At 37.4% G+C, this 26166-nt stretch overlaps 3 protein-coding genes across 5 annotated transcripts; all 3 read right to left on the bottom strand.

Moving 5' to 3' along the window:
- Window positions 1–1622: 1622 nt before the first annotated feature.
- Window positions 1623–14469, bottom strand: LOC131438536 (high mobility group protein HMGI-C-like). Of its 3 annotated transcripts, none has more exons than XM_058608647.1 (3): window positions 13700–14469; window positions 2313–2413; window positions 1623–2198 (listed from the first exon to the last, which is right to left on the bottom strand). In XM_058608647.1, the coding sequence occupies exons 2-3, from the start codon at window positions 2373–2375 to the stop codon at window positions 1914–1916; spliced, it is 348 nt and encodes a 115-aa protein (XP_058464630.1). In that variant the 5' UTR covers window positions 2376–2413; window positions 13700–14469; the 3' UTR covers window positions 1623–1913. The 3 variants fall into 3 exon arrangements, with proteins under 3 accessions (XP_058464630.1, XP_058464615.1, XP_058464624.1); XM_058608632.1 differs by lacking the exon at window positions 13700–14469 and adding an exon at window positions 2777–2929; XM_058608641.1 differs by lacking the exon at window positions 13700–14469 and adding an exon at window positions 2702–2782.
- A 2-nt stretch (window positions 14470–14471) lies between these two features.
- Window positions 14472–15285, bottom strand: LOC131425828 (uncharacterized). The gene is made up of 3 exons (XM_058588039.1): window positions 15262–15285; window positions 15093–15200; window positions 14472–14624 (listed from the first exon to the last, which is right to left on the bottom strand). Exons 1-3 carry the CDS (start codon window positions 15283–15285, stop codon window positions 14472–14474), a joined length of 285 nt encoding a protein of 94 aa, XP_058444022.1.
- Window positions 15286–15931: 646 nt separating this feature from the next.
- Window positions 15932–24951, bottom strand: LOC131438526 (transforming acidic coiled-coil-containing protein 3). Its single transcript, XM_058608622.1, has 3 exons — window positions 24759–24951; window positions 23912–24032; window positions 15932–17386 (listed from the first exon to the last, which is right to left on the bottom strand). Exons 2-3 carry the CDS (start codon window positions 24014–24016, stop codon window positions 16031–16033), a joined length of 1461 nt encoding a protein of 486 aa, XP_058464605.1. The 5' UTR covers window positions 24017–24032; window positions 24759–24951; the 3' UTR covers window positions 15932–16030.
- Window positions 24952–26166: the final 1215 nt, after the last annotated feature.

Genomic DNA, 26166 nt, shown 5'->3' with positions numbered 1-26166 from the left:
TACCGTACTCGGCGACTATTCAGATTTACCGTATGAATTGTAAGGAGTGTATCGAAAATAAGCTATCCACATACATTTGTGTTTTACGCATGTATTTGTGATGGTTTTTTATGCTCAGATCACAGCATGCTGTGCGTTTGGCTGTCAGCTTTCGTTTGTCAACGTTATGCCTCTTTTGCAGGGTCCGGATGCATGCGTTTTGATGGACGATGAGACTTATGTAAAAGAGGACTTAAAAACCCTTCCAGATCCTCAATACTTTACTGTCGTCGTTGGGGAGGATGTGAGCGATGCGGACAGGTCAATTCAAGTGGAACATTTCGGTCGAAGGGTACTGGTATGACAAGCAATATGTTCCTGTGTTTTGAAGTTAACCATTTTTTACACTACCGGAACTATAAATGCAGAAATCTATTGATCTGAGTGTCTCCAGAAGAGATTGCTGCCTTTATATAAGAAGCATAGTACACCTCCACTTTTTTGGTCGGATTTAGCGTCGGCTCACTATACCAAAGCAGTGGCTTGCGGAAAAGGGTATAAATTTCGTTGAGAAAAATATCAATCCCTCCCTATTGCTCTCAGCTTCGACCCATCGAACGTTACTGGGCAATCGTGAAGAGGGTCTTCAAGAAGAGTGGCAAGGCAGCTGGGAACATGCAGGAGTTCAAAAAAATTTGGGCTCAAGCGTCAAAAAATGCGATGCAACACTTGTCCGGAACTTGATGAAGAGCGTTCGATCAAAAGTTCGAAAACTCGTGAAGGAATAACTTAAATTTCATCCGGTTTTCATTATGCTCAAGTTTAACCTCGTAAAATAAAGGATCGATTTTTGTAAAATGACGTTCATGTACCGAAATATAGGTAATTTTTATTGGTTACCGAAAGTTTTCGTCAAAAAAATTACCGAACAACGGAATTGAATCTTAATGTGTAGAATCATATTCTAGTGATGCCTTGTTTCATAAAAAAAAATTGGAAGTACTGCGAATGCCTATAAATTGTTTAAGCTGTAACAAATTAACGTTAAATGCAGGTTTTGACATCAGGTTAAAAAAAAATTGCAAACGAAATTGGATGTGCGATTTTATAATTTTTTCTCAGTTAGTATAAGTCTTGATAATCATTGAACTTTTATTCCATAGTATTAAAAAAGTTCGATGAGTGCTCACGTGATTTCCAATAATTTATTAATAAGCACGATTTTGATAAAATCTATAGTTTTTGAATTACAATAATTCGAAGAAAATACAAATGCCCTTTTTAAAAATCAGTCTTGAGCCAAATTTAAATCTTTTCATCCGAATTGCTTTGCCATACAGAAAACATTAGCAAAGATTCGTCCAAATCGGAGTATGTGAAAACTGATGAATTCTTATTCATTTCTGGAATTGATCCGTTTACAAAATCATGAACAACTTCATGAATAACGTAAACAAGAAAGCCGAGTGATGGATTATCGGAGTGTGTGACAAACACGTGACAAAGAATCCTTATCGTGTTGTTTAATAGTTGTATTAGCGCATATTCGAATTTTGTCTAACTTTCCACCAAAAGATAGAATATATTATCGAGAAACTTATCGCCTCCATGGCTATTTGGAAATCAGGAATAATAACATCGTATTTTTTCCGTAACTCATCTGATTTTATTTCACTACTAGTGCCGAAGGGGTATATTTTTTAAAATGTTTGTCTCATGATGTCTTTGTTTTTCGATAAATTCACGGTACATTATTTAGATTGAGTCACATCGAATATATAAATGTTTGGTTGACCATGTCAAGCACTGTACGATGTGTAAGTTTAGATTGAGTGTATTCTTTGCTCATGCAAATTATGTTTTCTTCTGTTGATACAAAATTCGTACTGAATCTGCGGTGGCTAAAAAAAAATGAATTGGGGAAAAAAACATGTTTAGGAATCGGACTCATCATTCTCCTCGCTATCGTTTTCCTCTTCGTCTTCGTCATCCTCCTCCTCTTCGCTGGACTCGTCCTTGGCCGGCTTCTTTTTACCTCTTCCGCGGCCTTTTTTGGTATCTGGTTTTTTAGCCTTTGGCGCTTTTTTCGCGGTGCCCTTCGGTCTACCCCGACCACGCTTTGCCGATGGCTCCTCGTCCGAGGCAAGTGCCTTGTCCTTTTCCTCTGCTTTATCCTTTGGTGAAGCAGCGCGTGCTCGCTTTTTGGGAGCGACGCTGTTCTGTTTGGATCCAGGGATGAGATGGAAAAGATGGATGTAGTGAAAAATGAACCAAGAAAGAAAAGCGAAAGTTTACTAATACGAATGATTGCATGGAAAATCAAAGTACGATACCTTCTCGGGATTGCTTGGGCGGCCTCGACCTTTTTTCGGTTCAACGACCTCTGTGTCCGACATTTTGCTTTCCTGAGTTATTCCTGATTATTGATAGCTTACTGCAATGAAGAAATAGTCGCAAATCATTTCTATTCGTAGTAATCAATAATTCATTAATTCATATTAAAATTCAAGACTCAAAAAAATATGATCATATTTTCCAAAATCAGTTTATCACAGCATCACTTTTTCACTTCATGCGGATAGCACTTGGGAGGACGCCATTCTTCGTTCGTTCATTGCTCTGCGCCCATGTCGGAAAATCATCCCCAATTTTGCAACACAGAACACAAAACTAGCATTTGTTTTCGGCAAACCGAAACACTTCCGGATTTAATCGATCTTACCACTAATTTGCTCTAATCCGCTAGCGAAACCGCCTACCACTTCCTGCAGAAAGCAGGTTTTTCCGCAGGACTCACCTTTTCTATCTGGCGCCGGATGCCCGAAAAAGTTCTCAATCCAAGAAACAATTCTTTTACCGTCTCGATAGTGTAGATACCAGCGCGGTTGCAACTCTGACAGGATCCGTGGGAGAATTTTTCTTTTCGGAAAATCAACCACCACAGAGACAGCAGCGTGCGCGAGCTTTTCTGGGAGAGGAGATGCCAATTTTCCTTCTGTGCAGCACCACGCACAAAGCTTTGGGCTTTTTTCGGTATGCTATTTTGCCGGTTTCCCAGTTCCTGTGTGTGTGTGTGTTTAATGAGGATGGTGGCGGCTTTAGCATACGCACTTATCGAGTGGAGTAGTACCGGTTGCGATGCGAGAGGATGCATTGCGACGAATTTTCTCGTTGTCTATGAGAAAAATTTCCCTGACGACGCATTCTGATGTAAGCTCTTGGTTCTCGCTCTTGCTGAGTTAAAGGTTTACTGTGGGAATATTAGCTAAAATATTTATTTGTTTGTAATTTATTTTTATTTTTTATCATTAAATGGTCAAATCAAATATGTGTAGGACTCCTATCGGGTTTATTTTATTGTTTTGCCAGCCTTTAGAAAAAATACAACTTGTTTCAAAACCCCCAATTTTTTATTGTAGCCCCGGAAACCCCTAGTGTACCATTCGACGAGATTGGAAAATGTTTGTTTGGGAAATTTTCTCGGATATGGCTGAACCGATTTTAGCAAGCTTCTGCTTGTTTGAAAACTACTTTTAGGTTGTGAATCATGTTCGAAGATTAATTTATTGTCACTTCCTATTCCGGAGATATAAAATGGTATAAGTGACGTAAACGACGAAACCCACTTCTCTTTTTTACAGTGCAATTTTCTTGTTGACTTAACCGAATTCAACATGCTTAGGATCGTTCGAAAGCTACTATTGGGTCATTGTTTAGGTTTGAAGATCAAATGGATGTTAGGTCTGGATCCAAAGGTATCAGGGCTGCTTTTACAGAGGGGCAGTAAGGGCCCTTGACGGGACCCACCGAACAAAAGAAAAAGGTCAATCAGTTAGCTCGGGGCACACAAATAAATCGTAGAAGCTGCGTTGAGAGGTATAATGGCATAAGTGACGTAAACAACAAAACCATTCCTGCTCGATTTTCTCGGATATGGATGAACAGATTTCAATAATTTTAGGCTCGTTCGAGAGATATATTGGGAGATAGATCGAGTTCGGAGACCATATGGTTTGCAGTTCAAATCTAGAACTGCTGATACATTCAGTTTGAGGAATGCTTCCGAATATGTGACGTAAGCACTGAAGCATACCTTTGTGAACTCAGTTTGTATCCAAAATAATCCCAAATTACACACAAATAAGTTTGATCCCGCTCACCCTCTCGAGAAATAAACACGGATTGAAATCCATTGCCGGTATCATGATTAAAAATCATGAAATCCTGAATAATGTCTATCATGAATAATAAGTCATTATTTCATGAGCAAAATGATTGATATAATGAACAATAATACATCTTTCGTGAAAATTTTCATGATATCAATCATTTGGCTCATGAAATTTTATCAGAAGACATGGTTCATGATTTCATGATTAAACAATCATGGTACCGGCAATAGATTTTTATTCGTGAAACTGTTTCGAAAACATCTGGCATGATTTTGTTAGACGTTGTAAAAGCGTTTGACAATGTCTGGCACGATGGCTTAGTTCATAAAATATATCATCTCAACTTCCCAGCCTACCTGGTAAAAATAATTAGAAACTATCTGTCAAACCGAAGTTTTTAGGTCATTGTTAACAACTTATCCTCAAATAAATTTAACGTTATCGCTGGTGTTCCTCAAGGCAGTATCCTTGGCTCAATATTATTCAACATTTTTACGTCAGATATTTCGGTACTTCCGGGTGGTGACGTACTCTCACTGTTTGTCGATGATACCTCCCTCATCTACAAAGACCGTGTAATTCGTTCATTAGTAACCAGTTGCAGTTGGAAAATATGCATCAACGGAACTTAAACTCAAGCTGTGATATTTCCCCGCTCTAAATCTTCCCGACTTTTCCCACCTGTGAATAACAAAATTAAAATAAATGGCTCTGAACTAGATTGGTTAAATGAGGTAGTTTATCTAGATCTCTAGATTGAGATCTCTCTAACCTTTGATTAAGTTGAAAATCTAAATTGTCACCTTAAAACAAAATAAAGGGTGATTTTTTAAGAGCTTGAGAACTTTTTTAAACAATAAAACGCATAAAATTTGCAAAATCTCATCGGTTCTTTATTTTAAACGTTAGATTGGTACATGACATTTACTTTTTGAAGATAATTTCATTTAAATGTTGACCGCGGCTGCGTCTTAGGTCGTCCATTCGGAAAGTCCAATTTTGGGCAACTTTTTCGAGCATTTCGGCCGGAATAGCCCGAATTTCTTCGGAAATGTTGTCTTCCAAAGCTGGAATAGTTACTGGCTTATTTCTGTAGACTTTAGACTTGACGTAGCCCCACAAAAAATAGTCTAAAGGCGTCAAATCGCATGATCTTGGTGGCCAACTTACCGGTCCATTTCTTGAGATGAATTGTTCTCCGAAGTTTTCCCTCAAAATGGCCATAGAATCGCGAGCTGTGTGGCATGTAGCGCCATCTTGTTGAAACCACATGTCTACCAAGTTCAGTTCTTCCATTTTTGGCAACAAAAAGTTTGTTAGCATCGAACGATAGCGATCGCCATTCACTGTAACGTTGCGTCCAACAGCATCTTTGAAAAAATACGGTCCAATGATTCCACCAGCGTACAAACCACACCAAACAGTGCATTTTTCGGGATGCATGGGCAGTTCTTGAACGGCTTCTGGTTGCTCTTCACTCCAAATGCGGCAATTTTGCTTATTTACGTAGCCATTCAACCAGAAATGAGCCTCATCGCTGAACAAAATTTGTCGATAAAAAAGCGGATTTTCCGAATGGACCACCTAAGACGCAGCCGCGGTCAACATTTAAATGAAATTATCTTCAAAAAGTAAATGTCATGTACCAATCTAACGTTTAAAATAAAGAACCGATGAGATTTTGCAAATTTTATGCGTTTTATTGTTTAAAAAAGTTCTCAAGCTCTTAAAAAATCACCCTTTATTTGTTAATAGGCAAATAGTCTATCCAGTCATGGAGTATGCAGTTTCAGTTTAGAAAAAAAACGAGAAACTATTGAGCAGAAATTTGAAAAACACACAATAAATTCCGAACTGAATGTTCAATTTCTGAAAATGCCTTTATTAAAGCGCTTTACAGCTAGAGTTAGGATAGTTTAGTTTTGGTTGAGTAGATGAAAATATACAATTTCAAGGATGTAAATCCAATACATGAAATAAAAGTCACTAACAATGTAGGACTGAAACAAGAAATACAACTAAATAGTAAACACCATAGATGTAAAGTTGCAAACTGTATGTACCTCTAAAATATTGTAGCCACTGTAAAAAAAATGTTGACAAAAAATGGATAGTTAAAATTTGTTAAAAAACTTCGGATTCGGTAGTCGGGAGCAGTAGTCGCCAGTAATGAGAGCAGACCTTTTAAGTAATACAAAACCTCAAACACTCAGCTCGCAGAGTCAGTTTCCCTTGGAAGAAGATCGATTGCATCATCCTGCTGCTGTTCGTTGGCATTGGAGCAAAACACAACGAAACATGGACAACAATGGGGAACATTATGCAAAATTAATCCTTCTAATGGCTCCAAATGTTATCTAAAGAACTAAAAAGATTGCTTCTTTTCAAATCGGAAATTAAACCATGATTGTAGTGGAAATATAAAATAATTTGATTGGCTTGATGCAATTTTCGCAGTGCAAAATTCGCATTAGTGTATAATCACCCCTATTCTGTATTTCGATCGAATCGGATTTTGTCGAACGAATGTAAAAGTTTGCATTCTCTAATTCGATCGAGTGATGCTTTTGTATAGAAAACTCGAACTCGATCGAGATACAGAATGCAAAATTTAGCATTCGATCGAAATGATCCGATTCGAACGAAATTCAGAATCGGGGTGAATATCTTAGAGAATTACACAATTTGACCCATCTGAATGCCAGAAATGAATCCCGTACAGGATTTTGATAGTTTCTTCCACTGAACTATTCAAATCCGAAATGAAATAATCGACATCAAAATTCTGAGTTTTTTAAATAGCTATTTATTGGCATATGGATAAAATAAAATTAGTAAGATTAAAATTGGGTGTTCAGCCACAAGTGGTGACTTTTCAGCCCTATTCTATACATGATTTGTTTTTTTTTTTATTTAAAAGATGTTTTTATTCAGGCCTATTTGCGTACAAGCTTTACGTGGCCGAATTAGCCGATTTTTTAAATAAACAATTTTTTGAAGTGGATCTCGTTGTCACTCTTTTTCTAGGAGGAGAAGAGCTTCCATTTCCCTCCTGCGAGGGTTGAGGGGCACTTTGTTCGTGGCTCGTCTCGTCCTCCATTGCCGCATCGGAGGTTTTGTTGTTGATTTCCGTTTTCTTTTCGTTTTCCTTGTTGTTCGCAGTCTTGAGCTCGTTGCTGTAGGAGCGCCTTGTTGTACATTGGTTGCAGTTGTTGGTTGGTTTGATGGTGAAACAGGAGTACTACGCTCACTAGTTTTCGTTGTTGAACGGTTGACCTTGTCTTCTGTTGAAGATGTTCTTTTCGCAGTTTCAGTGCAAGGTTTACCGTAGTGTGCAGGTTGTTCACAAAACTGACATGTAACCAGCTGATTTCAATAGGTAATCAGCGTTTTACACGGATGTGTCCCACCTTGACCACAAATGATGTATGATGGAATTGCCTTACGTAGTTGCATACGTACCACTCGCACGCCATTCCGGATGCCGGGGAAAAAATTCCGCCATACTTCTCTTTCGATGGAAAGAACTTCACCGTATTGCGACATGATTTCCCGAACGCACTGATCGCTGGACTGCGGGGGAAGGTCATGCACGCGTACTTGTATGGCATTGTCCACCATGTGCACAGGAATTTTGTATTTAATGTTGTCACACTCAACGCTGTGCACCTCGTTGTTAACCGAAGCGAATGCAATTGCATCGCTTTCACGTTTAAACATAATGTACACACAGTTAGACGCCTTGTTGAATTGAATCTCAGTTACATTATTAGCGTCTAGATGCATTCGTTCTTTAAGTAAGATTTCAATTTCATTTGCTGCTGGTCTAACTTTGCAACGCTTGAAATCTATACAAATTGAATTTGGCCTTGTTGGCCAAGTTTCAGGCTTTGTTAAATCGTATTTGACCATTCCGTACACTCTATTGTTCACTGCACTGTATTGTCTTTGTTTCTTTTGCTTCGACCGCAAACGATTTTCGACTGTGTTGGCTGAGATGCGAGCACGAACTTATACATGATTTGGTTATTACCATGAAGGCATCATTTGCTTTCGCAATGCTGTGATTTTTCTGTAGAGAAAATTGTAAACCTACTTGTATTGTGTAATGCGGAAACGAAACTTATTTATTAACTTACTAGCTAATACAGAGCGCGAATCGATTCAATTGAAGATTGCATCGGTTTTTGTCGAAATTTGCTTATAATATTATGTGACACTACATCTAACGGTTCTATATTTGTGAGTCTGTGTAACTCATTTGTACTGAACCAGGGAGGACGCTTCAAAATCATTTTCAGAATTTTATTCTGAATCCTTTGAAGCGTTTTCTTCCTGGTGGGACAACAACTTGACCAAATTGGTACTGCATAAAGAATGGCTGGTCTGAAAATTTGTATAAATTAATAGTTTGTTTTTTTAGACAGAGCTTAGAATTTCTGTTTATAAGAGGATATAAACATTTAGTATATTTATTATACACTGAAGTCTTTTTTTATGCGAATTTACGTACCGCATGAAAAAAACCACATAACTCTGAAAATTCGCATAAAAAAAACCGCATGACTCATAAAAAAGTCGCGTAAAAAAAACGGCATTAAAAAGACCGCATAAAAAATTACCTCATTGTACTTTGCCTGGATTCCTTCAATGTGATCCTTGAAAGTGAGTTAAAATTCTGTATGTTGTTATTTAGAATCATAATTGAATACTCAAATAATTATGCGAAATTTTACTTCACTGTACTGTATACGGCCTATTTTTGAACCAGTTGTAGTTTGTAGTAGAACTTTCTGCTGATTTGTTATATAACATGTATAGCAGCACCGACTCAGAAGCCATTTATTTCGAGTTTGGCTGACGTTGTCAACGTGATGATTATGGCGCGATCGAGGCATTTACAAGCGGAAGAAACAGGATACTGAAACGGAACACATATCAGTATCGTACCCACGGACAACGGGTCAGCCTGGAAGTTGATGACGGATGTCAGCGATATCCATCGGAATTCGGACTCAATTCGTCACTCTCTCCATCTTGAACGCCTTCACAAAAGGTTCTTTTCAGAACCACCATTATTTTATCATAAAGAACTATACTGTTTTTTTCGTAATATTTAATTGTGTGTCAGAATGTTTAATGTAACTAATCTGTAATTTATTTTGAGTTTATCGTTTCAAATTTTCGTATTCACGACATCCAGTTATGTCTCTGACATTACCCATCCATACTTTTTATCGTGAATACGACTCACTTTACTATGAAGCGCCTTTCCAAAATTTATTTTTTCCATAAATACGGTCCCCTGAACCTTGCCTTTGTCGATATTTTAGGAATAATTGAGTGCATCCACCGACCCAGATCATCTTTATCCCAAGAAGCTTGGCAGCTGGCAATGGTTCTTTGGCGAGTCGCGCTATAGAATTCGTTCAAAGCAAACAGTCTCTTATAAATTTCACCCCCAATAGCACCACGTATGGCTAAAATATCGGCTCTTTCATTGCCTGGAATGGAGCCGGGATCCAAACTATTGTGATTTGATCATTATTATTCAATATGTCGTTCAGACACTGTTTTATTTTGCCCAAGATGAACGGTTCATTTTCGCCTGCAGCGTTTGAGCCAATGGCTTCAATTGCACTCAGGCTATTTGTGAAGAAAAAAAAAGTTTGGAGATAATGTGACAGTTACACTCAAACTATAATGAACTGCTGCTAACTCTGCTATATAAACAGATGCAGGTTCTTGAAGCCTAAATGAAGCCGAAACATTGTTGTTGAATATACCAAACCCAGTAGCCTCTTCAATTCGTGATCCGTCCGTGTAAAATATTTTCTCAGAGTCAATATGCCTGAACTTACTTGTAAATATTTTTGGGATTTTCATCGAGCGTAGGTGTTCCGGGATTCCACGACTTCGAAAGTTGAGTCAGGGACATTTAGGAGGGTGTCACGGATAGGAATATATCTTGAAGAGTTGATTTCCTGTGACATATGATTAAAATATACTGTCATAAATCTTGTTCGAGATTGAAGCTTATTAATAACCAGGAGATTCAGTACCTCACATCTTTTTAGCAGTCGTGATGAAAGCTTCCAAAAACGATCTTTCAATGGAATAACTTCCGCAAGAACTTCAAGACTCATTGTATGTGTCCAATGCATGCAGCCTAAAGCAATTCGCAAACAACGATACTGAATTTGCTCCAGTTTGATAATATAAGACTTTGCAGCGGAACGAAAACAAACGCATCCATATTCCATCACTGAAAGTATCGTTGTCTGATACAATTTTATTAGATCTTCCGGATGAGCACCCCACCAAGATCCTGTTATTGTTCGAAGAAAATTTACTCTTTGTTGGTATTTCGTTATCATAGATACCTACACGGAACGACCGAAATTAGCTCTGCGCCTAATTCGTATTACTGTTTTTGAATTAGTTGATTTTAACAACAAAATTTTCAAAATAACTATGAAATTAGTTAAAATTGAGAATTTACTTTGCTGAAAAAAACTTTTATTTTTAGAGAATGTGTTTAGTTGGCGAATATTCTGGACACAAACCAGCAATATTTCAATCCAACACGAAATTCTCATTGACAACTAATTTTGTTATTAACATTAGAAAATTTGTTTCTATTTATCTATCACCATCATTACTGAAGGCCAGCACAAAGAAAACAAAAATGAAATTGGTTTTTATTAACAAGTTTATTTGCCAAAAACTCATGAGAAGTGTCAAATCAAAGCAATCCATTAAAAGACTAAAAAGGACAGTCTTGTTGAAACTGCTTGCAAATTGTTTAGATGTTTTTTGCATGTGTTACGATATATCCATATTTAAATTTCTAAACCGATGTACAGAAATGCCGTAAACTCTTAGTGGAAAGTGTATTTATTCAGAATTTGTGCGCATTTGAAGCGATTGTGCGTAATAATGTTTTTCCGCGGAACAGTGAAATGAGTTTCGAATGTTGCACTTTAATTGTATATGTCAAATGATGTTTTTTGTATCTTCCAACCTTCCGAGCCACTCCGTCCGGTGTACTACTTGTATTTGGTTTTTGTTTTCCGAGTGCTCAAAGTTTTCAGTGAGAGAGTCGATTTCGCGAAGTCGAATGAAGAAAACAGCGATTTAGAAGAAAAATTTTCAAAAAGAAGTTTATGCTTCGCTTATTGCTTTTTCTCCAATACAACATCGTGTTTATACCTGCCAATATAGAAAATATAACCGCGACTGAAATTTTTTTCGGTAGTAGTGTGTCATCTAGTGGCTAGTAGTCATTACGGTGTTAACGTTTTTCCGGTGACAGAGCGCCATATAGCTGCAAATTGCAGAAACCAATTCAACCATTTATGTTGGTTGAAAACAACGTTTTATTTCTCTAATTCAACTAATAAATTAGTTCAATAGATATGAAGTGTGCCTTAGCTAAGAAATGACAGCACGTTTAACTGGTGGATTCAACTAAAAAAATACCCATTTCAACAAATATTGTATTATTATTAAGAGAATTAGAATTAAAAATCTAAATTAGCAAAAGTAAGATTTTTTAGTTGTCTCAAAAAATAACTAACTAAAATCAGAAAATCAACTAATTTTTTCGCCAAAATGCTGATTTCGGTCTTTCCGTGTAATGTGTCCTTCCCAGGTGCATTTGGAATCAAACCACACTGCGAGGTATTTAAAAGTCAAAACCTGCGCTTTAATTCTTCCCATCATATGAAGCTGAAGCTGAGCGGAATCATGCTTTCTTGAAAAGATAACCATCTCTGTTTTCTCCGCAGAGAATTCGATAACCAGATGAACAGCCCAAACAGACAAGTTATCTAAGGCATCTTGCAGTGGTTTTTGCAGTTCAACAGCTTTGGGTCCAGCAACTGAAACCACGCCATCATCTGCCAATTGTCTTAGTGTACATGGGGACAGTAGACAGCTGTCAATGTCATTCACGTAAAAATATAGAGGAGCGGACTGAGGCATGAGCCTTATGGAAGAAACTTTTCAAAATTTACTCGTACAAGAATATCTCTTGTAATTAACTAAACAGCATAATTTTTTTCCAAGTAATCGGAAATATGATCAGGAATTTGTGATTAAATTTTCAACAAAGTGAGATTACCATAAAAAACTCCAAAACAAAGTTTTTTAAAACTTTTGGAAACCATGAGGCTTGGAAACTCATCAGGCTTGCTTGCCTTTATCGCGACGGTTTTGAGGTAGTCAGGTACATATCAGTCCTAATGTTCTACTGGACGAGTTAAAAAGGGAAACTTAGTTCGAACATCTTCCATTTCTTCTAGTTCATTAAGCAGAACTGGATGTCGTAGTGAGGTTCTTTCACCAACGTCGGTAACGACAAACATGGTATAAGTCGTGAAACGCTCAGGTCGTGGTCTCATTCGGACGCAAATCGCATTCAGCTGCTGAATATTGAATTTAGATTCGGGGACTGAATTTTGGATTGATTTCTGGAAATAAATACCGAATCTATTCTGGTCCACCAGAATACTGAATTTAATTTTGAGGTTTCGAATTTATCTTATAAATTTAATTTCTAAATTCTGTTTCAGAACTTACACTCCGATTCTGTATTTCATTCGAATCGGATTGTTTCGATCGAATACGAAATTTTGCATTCTGTAGCTCGAACGAGTTTTCCATACAAATACATCGCTCGATCGAATTACAGAATGCAAATTTTTACATTCGTTCGAAAAATTCCGATTCGATCGTTATACATAAAAGGGGTGTTAGGTCCAGTATTCAAAACTTGCATGCTGGAACTACATTCAGTTTCCGAATTCAATTCTAGACCTATATTGCAACTGTATTTTTAACCTATTTAGTTCTCGAACTCTGACCCGGTTCCTGAATTTTATAAAATTAGTTTTTCTTAGATATATTAATATACTCTCATAGAACTATTCGAAGTTTTCCTGCTATGTAAATCTACAAATTGCATACTCGCGTTACCAACTGGTCTGGTGTGAAATTTAACAATTGACACGATTTATTTATTCTAGTAAGCGCAGTTGATTGTTAATATCAGTAAATCAATTATTAACGAACTTTTTAATATTTACTTCAATTGAAATTATTGTAATTCCTTACCGCGTGTACTTCTGCAGGTGAACAACTTATGAGAACGACTTTAGATGTTCAGAAGTGTGAAGAATGTTAGTTTTATTCGTATTCACGCCATCCAATTATGTCTTTGATATTACCCACCCACTTTTTTCATTCGATCGAAGTACATAATAGGGATGGTAAAGGATAAGAAATTCGATATACTGCGTGCAATTCAACCAATTGGGGTCAGTATTACTTTAGGAAGCAATATCACCGGAAAATTAGTTCGACAAAAGTGCAATGCTGTTGTTATAGTGATGCGAAATCCTACCTTTTGATGCAACGTATCGAATATCGGGATAGCAGATTTCTCTCCATCTGATTCGGTTTTACTACATGAGATGAATGGAAGTGCTCTATATTTTTCACAAAATGATAAATTTGGCAAATTGTCTTGCGGTGAAATAACTTACCCAGTGTCACTTTTCCAAGCCAAAACTGATCATTTACAGACGTTATTTCTGCCTCAGTAAAGTTTAACAGACAGTAGTTGCCGTTCGGTTGTCCCGGTGGATTAATCATCAAATAATGAAAAACACGAAACCGATTATCGAAACTTTTTCACTTTGATTTGTGTTATAGCAAACACATAATTGTCGGTTTCAAAATACGTTTATTCACTAAAAATTACTTTTCCTGTCCGTACACTTATACATTTGCAATATGATTATGTATTGGAGAAAACATAGAAAGAAATAAATGCATCTTTAGTATTTTAGTCTAACATACACTCCATCAGTTTTGTGGTGAAATGATTACCAGTAGTGAATGCAAACCATGTTACAAAAACGTACACTTCCGGCCGTTATTTTCTATATTTAACTACTAACAGATAGAGTTTACGAAAGTTTTCTTCGTTCAATCAAAATTATTGTACGTGATGATACAATCTAAGTAGTTGTTTGAAAGTGCCCTTAAACAATCTGCATACATCGGAACGGCTACTGCATTTGATGGCATTTTTGTTTTTTTTTTGTTTACGAAAATGTAAATAAGGATAATTTAGTAGATCCATCCACCAGATTGAGCTCGTTTACAGTTCTCGAAAGAAGCCACTGTGGAGAAATCGACTAAACAAATTGCTGCTTATGAATATGTGTGTGTGTGTTTATGTTTGTGAGGTGAGCTGGAACGTTCATCCCGTCAATATAGTAATAGTGGTAGCACTAGAAGTAGTAAATCGGTCTAGTTCTTCTTTGGGCGGCCTCTTCCGCGTCCTTTGCCACCAGCAGCAGGTTTCTTGGCGGCCGCAGCACCTCCCTTCGACGGTGGCCTTCCACGGCCGCGCTTCTCTTTAGGTTCGCCACTGTCCTTCTTCGCCGGATCAGCCTTGCGTTTCTGTGGTGGTGTTCGGAGGCAGGAAGAAAATGAACAAAAAAAAATAGAAGAGATTTACACTTTAAATGAGTGGTTCTGAAGATAAGTAAAATAATGGTGAGATGACTACTTTTCAGCTTAATTAAATAATAAAGTAAAAACAGCGATTTAATTGTCTCTGGAATCGTTAATACAGAAGATATATTTATTTATTTATGCATGATATTTTTAGTTTTCACTCCGTCATTGTACAACGCGGTGTAGTTTGTTTATTTCTTAGTAATACTTATATAAATCGACGTTTTATAAAGTAATGATCAACGACCCAGGGGACGCTGCGTCATAGAAACAAAGTGCTTAAAATATCTAGAAGTGCAGTGAAGTGTTTTGTCGGATAACGCGAAGTAGCTTGAATTAATTCTTCGAGCGCCCTCTTTTTTTGGGCGCCGTGTCAGCGGAAGCATCTCTAGCATTTGCAGGCTTTGTCACGCCAGCAAGTGGTTTCCTGCCACCACCGCGACTCTTCTTCGGTGGTCTGCCGCGGCCCCGTTTCGGTTTCGGTTCGAGGGCTTTCAGCTTCGCTTCCGCTTTGCGTTTCTGTTTTTACAAAGAAGAAAGATTTGTTTTATAAACCAATAATTGTCTGTTGCATATGCACATCATCGAATTCTGTGCGCAGCATGCGTCATTGAAAAATCATAAAGTTTACGGGTGTTGAATTTGAACCCGTAAAGACTATTTTATTACTACAAGGCTCTACTTGATTATATCCGTGATAATCAACGGATGTTTACACTGCATTTTGTCAAGCACATCAAAACCATTAATCGTCAGTTTTCTGATCCTAAAATTTTATGTTCAAGTTACAGTAAAAAAATATGAAATAGAAACGATATAAACAATTTACTGACTCTATGGAAAACTCTAGCAGTAGTAAAAAACAATTATTAGCACGTTTTTTTTATATAACAATCAGTGAATAAATTCCAAAATGATTACGCATCACAGCCATATATGTCCTTCTTCAGAACCATAATTGATCGATTACAATTGCAGCAATCATTTACCCTAAATGGCACGCGATGTAAAGCATGAAAGCGACACTAAATTCGCCGGCTTTTGACAGTCAAGGTCGTATTGTCAATTTACTGCGCATGGCACCCAAGAACCTCGTACGAGATATTAAACATATTTCCATAATGACATGCACATCGACTGCGTTTGCTACGCAAGGTGGTAAACTTCCGATTACTACAACCATTATGCGACAGAATCGCAGCGATTTTCGGGTATAAAAGAAAAATAAAATAAAAACTCACTCAAGAAGGTTATTTTAGTTGAAGGATTAACACGTGTATTATTTTTCGGTTTCAATACTATCTTACATTGTATGGTTCATCAAACTGTATTGTATCGTAAAAAACTATTCAGTTAGCACCGCCATTGATTAACTCTTCACAGATCTTCACCAGCTCTTCGTTCTCGCGTGCCTTCTGGCTGAGCTGATCGTTAACCGATGCACGGTAGATTTCCTCCTTCTTCAGCAGTGCCTTCAGTTTGGTGACCTCCTGGGCATGATTCCGGACCAGCTCGGACAGTTTACTGTTGGCAATTTCCAGCTGTGCCATTGCATGGCTCTTCATGTTTTCGTAGCGCTTTTCCTGCATCCGCAAACTTTCCTCGAACCGATTGCGCTCATTAATCAGCTCCTCCTCCCGTTCCTTGTACTCGGACGTGATTATTTTCATCCGTTCGTATTTGGCATGTAGATCGGAAAATGTCTTCTCCAGCGATTCCAGATGCTGCGCGTTGATGTCACCGTCCGTCTTCAGCGCTTCGCATGTTTTCTCGTAGTTTTGCGTCGTCTGCTCCTTTTCGGCAATCAATTCCGCGATAGCCCGCTCGTAGGCCTCCACGACACCACTCATTTTGGCAATTGTTTTATCCTTGTCGGTAATTCTTTTCACCAAAGCTTCCTCGCGACTTTCCGCATCGCGGAGTTTCCTTTCCAGCTCTTCGATTTTCAATGATTCATTTTTACTTTTTTTATCCAGCTCGTTGCTGCTGTTGAAGTCCTGGTCCGACAGGCTCATGTTTCGTTCTGTACTGCTTTCGCCTTCCAATATCACGGTATTGTCAACGCTCATTTTTTCGTCTGCTTCTCCTTCTGCGCAGTGTGCAAATTGCGAATTATTTACCTCGTCGATGTTCATGCTGCTGGACGATGGGGAGACGGCAGCGAACCCGCTAGCTTCGAATGCCGTCAGCGAAACAGTACTGCCACCGTAACTGCCTTCTGCTTCCTCTGCCGCTGCGGCTGTTTCCACAAGTTGAGTGATTTCAAGCACTCCTCCTCCTACGCTTTCGGATTCTTCCTCTTTGGTGGTGCTGAGGAGAGTTACCGGCACTTTCAGCAATGGATCGAATTTCAGCAACAGAGAATCCCGCGGCACTTCCTCTAGACGGTTTCCACCACCACCACCCCTGGTGAGCAGAAAATCGAAATCGGATGCCGCAAACTCGAAGTTTTGTGCTGGTTGAAACTCACACTCTTCTATGGTTAAGTGCTGCTGCTGCTGCTGCTGCTGTTGTGGTTCTTCAGTTGTGGTGGGTAGTAGTACTGATGATTCCGAAGGATCCAAAAAACTCGGAGGAAACGGAGTTTTGAACTGGCACTCTGACGGATAGAATTCCACAGGCTGAGGAGGAGGAGCGAGGATGTTCTCCTCTGCGGGCAATGGCTCGGGAGACTCTTTTCCTCGACCAGACTCGGAACTGTCCGCCTGTTTTTAAAGGAACCATAATCAGAACACTGATCTAGAATACTTCACGGGCATGTTCAACATACGCAAAAGAACAAAGTTAGAACAGCTGTGGGATTTTCTCTACTGCTATGGCGTTTTTTGGAATGCACTATGAAGAATACAAAAATGGCGATCGTTACAACCAACCTACACCAAAATATGCAGTTTTTCTTTGGTCTTGTTTTTACTGTACGACAAATGACAGCACTTGTCACTGGGAGAAACAGTTTTTTTTGGCGTTTGGGGCGAAACACAGTCCCAGTGACGGATCGATTCGGGGGGGCGAACTATGCGCACGCAAGCATATTGGGATGCATCATCATTCCAGCGAAACAGTGCATGGCACCGCAAAAGGTGCAGTAATTCCAGCACACTTTATTAGTATGGGTGCGAAAGCAGTGCCATGCTATCGATTCATTCATGGTTTGTATATGCGTAAATATACGTTACGAATACGTGCTGTTGTAAAACACGAGAGTTACGTGGTGAGTTGATGTTGGTGAGAGCGCGGTACAATCTCAATACACACTAAATCACATCATTCATATGGAAGTAATTTCAACTACGTTAGGGTCAGAGGGAATCAGTTCAACACACTTCAATATCAGCATTTTTCTTAGTAAAATAAATCTTGGTTTAGGTTTTTATTAGGTTAAAACGTCTCACTTTACTATACGGCACCTTTTCAAAAATTATCATGTGGAATAAAATTGTGATAACCGCGTTAGTAAACACGTAACTTCAGAAATACGCGTGGTAAATTCAGAAATTCGCATAAAATGAAGCGCGTAACTTTGAAAATTCGCGTAAAAAACCCGTAACTTTGAAAATCCTCGTGAAGAGCGGTTTGAGATAATCATCAATACGTTTAAAAAATTTGATATTCTCAAACTTTGGAATCATGTTTGATTGTTGTTCAACCGGACAAGCATACTAGAAAAGCCATGGATCTAATTCAATTCGGTACTAACATTTGATTAGGGCATATCGTGCAATATGCCCTTTTGAAAGTTACGAAAATTATTGCTCATTACTCAAGTTTTAAACATGAAATTCAAGCATATTGCGCACAATTTCGTAGATTGGGCTTCTATCTACGAGATTATATCGATTATTGTGTAAATGGTGGTTGTAGAGCCGAGCAATGAGCATTATATTTTGTAACATTCGCAAGGGCCTATCGTGCGATATGCCCTAATCACATGTTACTACCGAATTATCCTTTCTTCTTGTGCGTTCGACAAAACAAGGACCGGCACAATTAAGGATCAAGAGTAAGCCAAGTTAAGTTGTGTTGGTACTTGGTACATCGACCGTCCCACGGCCTAACTGCAAATTACAGTTTCTCTCTATTTACTTTTTCTTTCACGATTTACCGAACTGATTTTATATTTGACGCTTTACTCTTCGCAAAACTTTTAAGGTAAAACTATAAGCTTTCGATTTACATTGTAAACTTTAGAGAATTTGCAATAATGGCTTCGTAATAATCAATAGAGAAAGTAAACAAAGAGAGGCTCTCATTTGCAGTTAGGCCCTTTTGTCGTGGGACTATCGATATAATATTTGGTACGTATGTCATAGATCTACGTATTTATATATGCAGTGCAACCAGTTTATCAAGGTGGCTTGAACGATTGAGTTTTAAACAATCTTTTTAGCAATAATTTATTCTCAAATGAATGTTAAGCCTGACTTTTCGGGTGAATATCAGTTTTGAACAATTTCTCACCAAAGTTTGATGGAAAATTGCTTACATTTTAAGAATGTAGTTTTTCATTCTTTAATAAAATAGTTAGCAACACTGCTTCAATGCATTTGCGCTACAGAAAATAAACAAAACTAAATATTTTCTGTTACAAAAGCAGTTTTCCGGAAAAATAAATAGTTTTACGACAACATTCCATATCCATTGCCTTTCGCGAGTTAAATAAAAGGTTCCCATTTTGCGGGTTTACTTATAGAAGGTACGTAAATCTTTACATCGCAATAATTTCTGCAAGAGAAAATCCATATAGGAATGTGTTGGTTGCTAATCAATTGTGTTAGTGGAAGCAAGTTGAAACTGAAATAATTGACCTCGAGCAGATTTCAGAAAAACGGAAGAGTTTTAGACTAAGATTTTCGCTTTTCTGGAATTGCAAATTTAATCAGAATGAACTGATTGGTTTATTTTTCAACCATATGGAAAATTTTTTAATTCATATCAGAAAAATAAGCGCAGGAATTTGTTTTTACGCACACAAAGTGTCTTGCTCCTTAACGGAAAACATCATCATCAGATTCATCAAAGCAAACCGCGCTTAAATTTATTCAATTGTGGCTTATTGGTCGATGTTTGGAGTATCATTCGTACCAAACCAGAATTCAGTAGTATAATCAGGAACCAGAATAAGTTGATTCATAATTATTTCGGCACTTCCGCTCTAAGAAATCAAAAATTACCTTTTTTATTGGCATCCTATTGTGTCGTTCTGTGACAGCGATTTTTTCACGCTCTCGTTAGTTCATTTCCCTTTTTCAATTTCAACACTGGAACTTACATCAGTATTTTTTTTACGAAATCGATAATTATAAACCTGAAATCAAGCCCAATTTTGGGGAACAATTTGAACAAAATTAAAAATAAAATCTTTGCGAAAAGAGACCAGGTTCCAAACAACCACAAGTAACCTAATTAATTGTGTAAAATATTAGGAGACATTGCTCTAACTGGTCTTTCAAGCTTGAGTTGATTGGGCGAGAAATTTCTTAAGCCCGAGCCCAATCGAAAATAAAGAACTTTTATCTGAACCCGAACCTTACCCGACCCTGTCAGACTCATTTTACGGATCAGGACCGGATTTTATTCCCCAAAAACGACCAAATTTTTGAAACCGACCCGAACCATTAAAAATAAACAAATTCCGTGCTAGAGACGGCTGGGTTTCGGGTTTTGTACGCGAAATCGGACCCGAGCCCGAACCCGACGGGTATTGGTCGGGTTCGGGTACAGAAAAAAGATGTTTGTCGGGTTCGGATCGAGTACGACTGTCGATTTTTGCCTTTCTCTATAGAAAAATATTAGAATTGCTGAAAAAACCGACTTTTTCATTTTCAACGGTTTCGGGTCGGGTTAAAAATTTTTGTCGGATTTCGGGTTTTTGTTCGGGATTCGAGACATTTTTCGGGTTCTAGTCGGATACGGGTAGATTTTCATTTTTTTTTTGTCGGGTACGAGTTGGGGTCAGAAGAAAAATTAATCGCGGGTTCGGGTCGGTCCGAGTAAAAGTAAGGTTTATTTTCGATCGGGTACGAGTCGGGTTCGGGTTTGAAAAAATGTTTATCCGACCATCTCTAATCCGTACCCAACCCGAACCAAACATTTTTTCAGGACCCAAATCTGTCAGATTCGGGTTAAATTTTGGATACAAATACCCGAAACTCGACCATCTCGGAGATACAGTTGTTTTTTTGTCAGCAGAAGGTTTGATCTCTCTCGTAAGTAGCGCCAATTTTTTAAGTAAATAGATCGGACCAACGAAACGTTTCGAAAGTGCAATCAATGGCTATAGCAAGGATTGAAATTTGCAAATATTCAGGCGTAATAATCAATTAGCTAACACAAGTTTTAGTTTATGATGATTAGCCATTGTGTCACTTCTGTGTTCGATATTTTTTGAATTTCAACACAAGGAATAAAAGCGAATGATCCAGTTTGGCATACCTCCGTTTGGCATAACGCCGTTTGACACAATGCCATTTGGCATAATGGCTAATTGGCATAATGATGGTGTTACTTAAATATTCTCATTTATAGTCATAGACAACAAGTATTTGTTAATGACAGAGCATACTTTACTGTTTCCATAGCTTAAATAAAATATTTTTCGAATGAAAAGTGATGAAACAAGCATTTAATAATGAGCTTACTACTAATAACTAATAGCATAGATATCATAGGCCAGGTTTCAAATTTATTGAATTGAGCTGAGATCAGAAATACGGGGGCATACTCAGATCAGAAATACGCGGTCATTAGGCCGAAAGTCGATAATTGAATCGTTCCACGTCAAAAAGGCAAAACTGTAAATGAGAACCTCTCGTTGTATTACGTTTTCTTTTGATTATTACGGAGCTGCTCATGAAATTTTTTCAAAAATTTTTCAATATCAATCGAAAGCTCGTGGTTTTGGCTTAAAAATTATGCGAAAATCTCAGCGTTAATTACAAAATCAATTAGGTAATTTGTGAAATAATGATAAACACAGAGAAACTGTAGTATTTGTAGTGATATTATCGAATTTACTGAGAACCTCAATGATTTAACTAAAATTTTCTGAAAAAAACAATTTTTTTATTAACATAAACAGTGTGTTTATGTATTTGTCCGAAGAATTCAAAGCAAGGACCAATCCCTACCAAACGACCGTTATGCCAAATGGTATGTGACTCAAATAATTACCTACATGCAAAATCAAACAACTAAATGATTACTTTCCATTATCTACCTACACTGGACAATTACTGCAGCTTTCGTTCAGTAGACGTACTTGGACACTGACGAAGGTTATAAGTAGTGATCGAAAAAAGGCATCAGTCAGTATATGTTCATTGCAACTAAAATCGTTGATTTATACGGTCGTTCTACGCACAATTGTCTTATATCCTTTGAGATTTTCTATGCATTTATCAACTGTTTTTTCACCGAAGGGCAAATCTTACAAAAGTAAACAAATCGAGTTTCCTTTCACACGAATAAATGCTTCAAAATCGTACAATTTCACCTAAGAATTCGGATTCTACAAAAATCTCAATCTTAGTAATACAAAGAACTATAAAGAACGAAACTGTACCTTTTTGTTCACGTAAGTTGCGCCCGAAGCTATTTATTTTCGTTATTTTAGATGGTTTCCGAACTTTATATTACTGGAAATAGTGAATGAGACGATAAGATTACCGGTAAATTGGTGTTAAACCGAAAACAGAGTGAGCGTGAGAAGCTGAGCCGAAATTGGTTCTGATAAAATCGGGGGATGTACTAACAGCGAATCAAAGGACCTTGTCAGAGAAAGAACTTTGCTGATTTCTCGCTTGGAATCAGACAGGATCCCATTGATTTTCTGCAAGTATAATTCCCGCTTTTGGCCTGCTAATGTCAGTCACCAGCGCTTCTTGCGCTCACTCTGTTTTCGGCCTTATTCGCCGAAATCAGCCAATTTCACGAAAAATGCGCGAAGGCGTAACTTCGTTATTAACACAGAGAGCATAGAAGTAAACAAATCGAAAAAAGGTTAAATTCCTATATTGATTTATTCTGTGGATATAGAGGAAAAGTGAAAAAAACATCATCGAGTTATCAAAAATTGACCTGAGAATATTCGATAATTTCTAAATAGGAATTGAAACCAAAATCAAAACATTCACCGATATTTTTCTCCATCGGGTGTCAGTGTTTGTTTCGCCTTCTTTAAAAAAAAAACAGTTTATATGACAGTTGGAAATCCTATAGGATATGGGACAATTATGCGTAAAACGGCAGTAGAATGGCGTCAATGTGATGTAGGCATTTCAGTGCAGCTGAATTTAGTAGAAGCAATGATTGCACATTCAGTTAAATAAAATGCTTAGTTTTGAAAACATTAAAATAATTCATAAGAAAGATCTGTTGAGTCGTTATTCTATAGTTAAATAAAACATGCACCCGGGGACGATTCCCCGAGAATAGCTTAACTTCATCCAATCTGTTACGATAACTACACACAATACGCTGCAAATTAGTTTCATACGTTTTTGTAATATTTATTTGAGTTATCAGATATTTTTGGAAATAAATATTGTAATCAGATTTAAAAAAAAAAATTCCGGAAAAGCTTGTAAGAACAGTCGCAAACTGTTTTTATTTATTATTTCGGAAATCAACTCTGAAAACAGCGAACTAAAGGGTTGATGGCATAAACGATGATTTTATCAAATTATCGAAACAATCAAACGAAACCAAAGAGAAACTAAATTGTAGATACAAAAAATACAAAGGTCGGTAGTCCCACGACAAAAGGGTCCGTCATTTGCTATTTCTCGGAAGTTTACAATATAAATTAAAAGTTTGTGGTTTTAACTTGAAAGTTTTGCAAAATGTAAGGCGTCAATTATAAAATCAATCCGGTAAATCGTGAAAGAAAAAGTAAACAATCATTTGCAGTTAGGCCCTTTTGTCGTGGAACTATCGAGGTATCTGATCAAGCCGATACAGAATCAGAATCTAACTAATTATAATAAAAACACCAAGAACAAACGGACAAAGAAAAATGCAAAATCGGTAGGTGGAAAAAAAACAAAGTAATCTGCTTCTGCGCTCGCACTGCACTTGAGATAATGATGAACGAAAGGTATCTTTTGTCGAAGTTGTTTATGAAACGTAAAATGAAAATAAGCATATAAAACTAATAAATAACGAAGAAAAAGTTCTTGCCACCGTAACGAAACACCAACACAACCAAAAACTGATAAACAAACTGTGCCTACCTCTGCCGAAGCGCTGCCTTCCTTCTTCGGGCGTCCACGTCCCTTCTTCGGAGTTTCCTCGGCACCGGACTCCTCGGATGCGACTTGAGCTTCTTCGTCAGACATTTTTTTGTTCCTTTTGCTGCAATATACAAATTATTCAGAATTATCGAATCAAATTAGCACGGGGGGTACTTCTTGCTACACAAGAAAAGCGTTTGCGCATGCTTTATGCAGGAAACAATTAGTTAGTAGTATTTCTTCTCAAACCCCAACTGAAGAAAAGCCTTTTATCTGTTAAGTACATTGATCTGTTTGCTTGTATATGTAAAGGGTCGTAAAGTTGTGTAGTTTCATGTCACACTACCATACGTGAAAGTTGATGGCTTCACTACCGGCGGTTAGCGATCAATTTTTTTGAATTCCGATTTGGCGGTTAATCAACGATAGTGTACCGATAATCATGAAGGCTTAATAGCTTTATCTTGGTAGTGGCCTTGGTCATTGGCCGTTTACATTTATAATTCATATTTGAGAAACGGATAAATTATTGATCAAATTAAAAATAATTAAAAATGCCGGCTATTGATTTCTTAGTAAGAAAATTATTACAAAAAATATTATTATTCAATTTTTTTTTTCATTATTTCTCCACCAGAAAAAATGTTGGCTACTAATCTTAAAAAAATAAATATGTTACACGGAATACGCAAATTTGTTAGCCCATCGAAAAGAAGCGACGCCATTACATAAAATTCGATGTCCATCTTTAATTTTTTCCACCCCACCTAGATCTAATCGGAGCGAAACAAAAATACTACGCAGTGAAGGGATTCTTCGAGATCCTAAGAAAATTGTAACTACTTACTTGGTTAGTCGGAGAGCGTTTCAAAAAATAAAAATTTTCACACCAAACTAGGACAAAACTTTTCTCCCTCGAATTATGCCAGTGAACAGCTACCAAGAAGCGCACTTCCTACAAGCACCACACTCGCGGATAGTGAAAAGTACAATGCGAAACGAGATGAGCAACGGTTGGCTATACTAGCGATTTAGCGAACCGAAAGCAGCCGGTAAAGTTCCTCGACGAAAGCGCCAAACGAACAAATAGTGGTGTGTGTGAACGAGTGGCACAGGTTATGTTTGTATGGTCTCGATCATACATACGCATCTATGCAAAGTAGCCAAGTTGTTTTCAATGAATTCGATAGTGTCGGTAGTGAAACAGTCCGTTTATATATTGTTTTCTCGCTCTATCTACCAACTAAATAAACACGTAGCAAATTAAAAAAACGTCTTTTCAAGATGTGTGAAAGGAAATGTGAACATGGTTTCTAAACGTTAAAATACTCACACTTATTTTGTGTCACACGCTAAAAATGAGGTACTCGTAATTAGCAAAATTTACCCATTTTAACAAATCGAGTCATCACTTATTTATTTGAATCGCCCGATAAACAATCGGTTTCTGTTAACCCATGAATATTACAGACTTTCGTGTCAACAGACCGTCGAAAGCTTTCTTAGGAATCAAAACGAACGTAACGTCGTTTTGCACATTTAACCCTTTCTCGACCATAAAATGTCCTGAACGAAATATGTCAGCTATTGAAAGCTATTGAAAAGCTATTGTGGGTGTGAAGTAAGAAAATATCACCAGAAAAACATAGCAGGGTGCAAAAGTTTTCTAAAATTTTATAAGAAATTTTAAAGTTGATTATATCGTAATTTAATTTATTGCTTTAATGGCTTTAATTATCAGAATAGTAAAATAAATAGTTAGTTAAGGTATTCTACGAAACGATTTCGTGTACTTGTTTAGCAAACGTGGACGTTGAACACAACACGTTTATTATGTGTTCTATTTTCCATACGTCGTTTTGCACAAATTGTTTTTAGTGCAATGAAGATTGACAGTTCTTTTTTGTTTTGTTACCTTGGAATTTAGTTTTTTAACATTCAGTAAACAAAAAAACACATCGATTTAATAATAATTGAAGAATCAATAACGATGTTTATAGAAGGGAACAATATTTCCCCATGAGCGCAGAGATGTCTATCTCCTCTGTGTGACGAAGAGCAAGCAAAATTTCTCCCCTCGCACTGACAACTTCAACGAGAGCTCTTCTCTTTCACATTTATACAGCACTGTTGTATAAAGTGTGCACGCATCATGAGTGCGTTTGTTTATTTCCTTTTACCTCTTCCACTGAATCGCACCAAAGTGCTAGAGCATTAGCTAATAAGTTCTCTGAGGTGGATGCAGATACTTTCAC

Source organism: Malaya genurostris, chromosome 1 (assembly GCF_030247185.1).
Source record: "Malaya genurostris strain Urasoe2022 chromosome 1, Malgen_1.1, whole genome shotgun sequence".
Lineage (NCBI taxonomy): Eukaryota > Metazoa > Arthropoda > Insecta > Diptera > Culicidae > Malaya > Malaya genurostris.
Note: the sequence above shows the minus strand (reverse complement) of the source record. Positions and strands in the feature narration are given on the sequence as shown.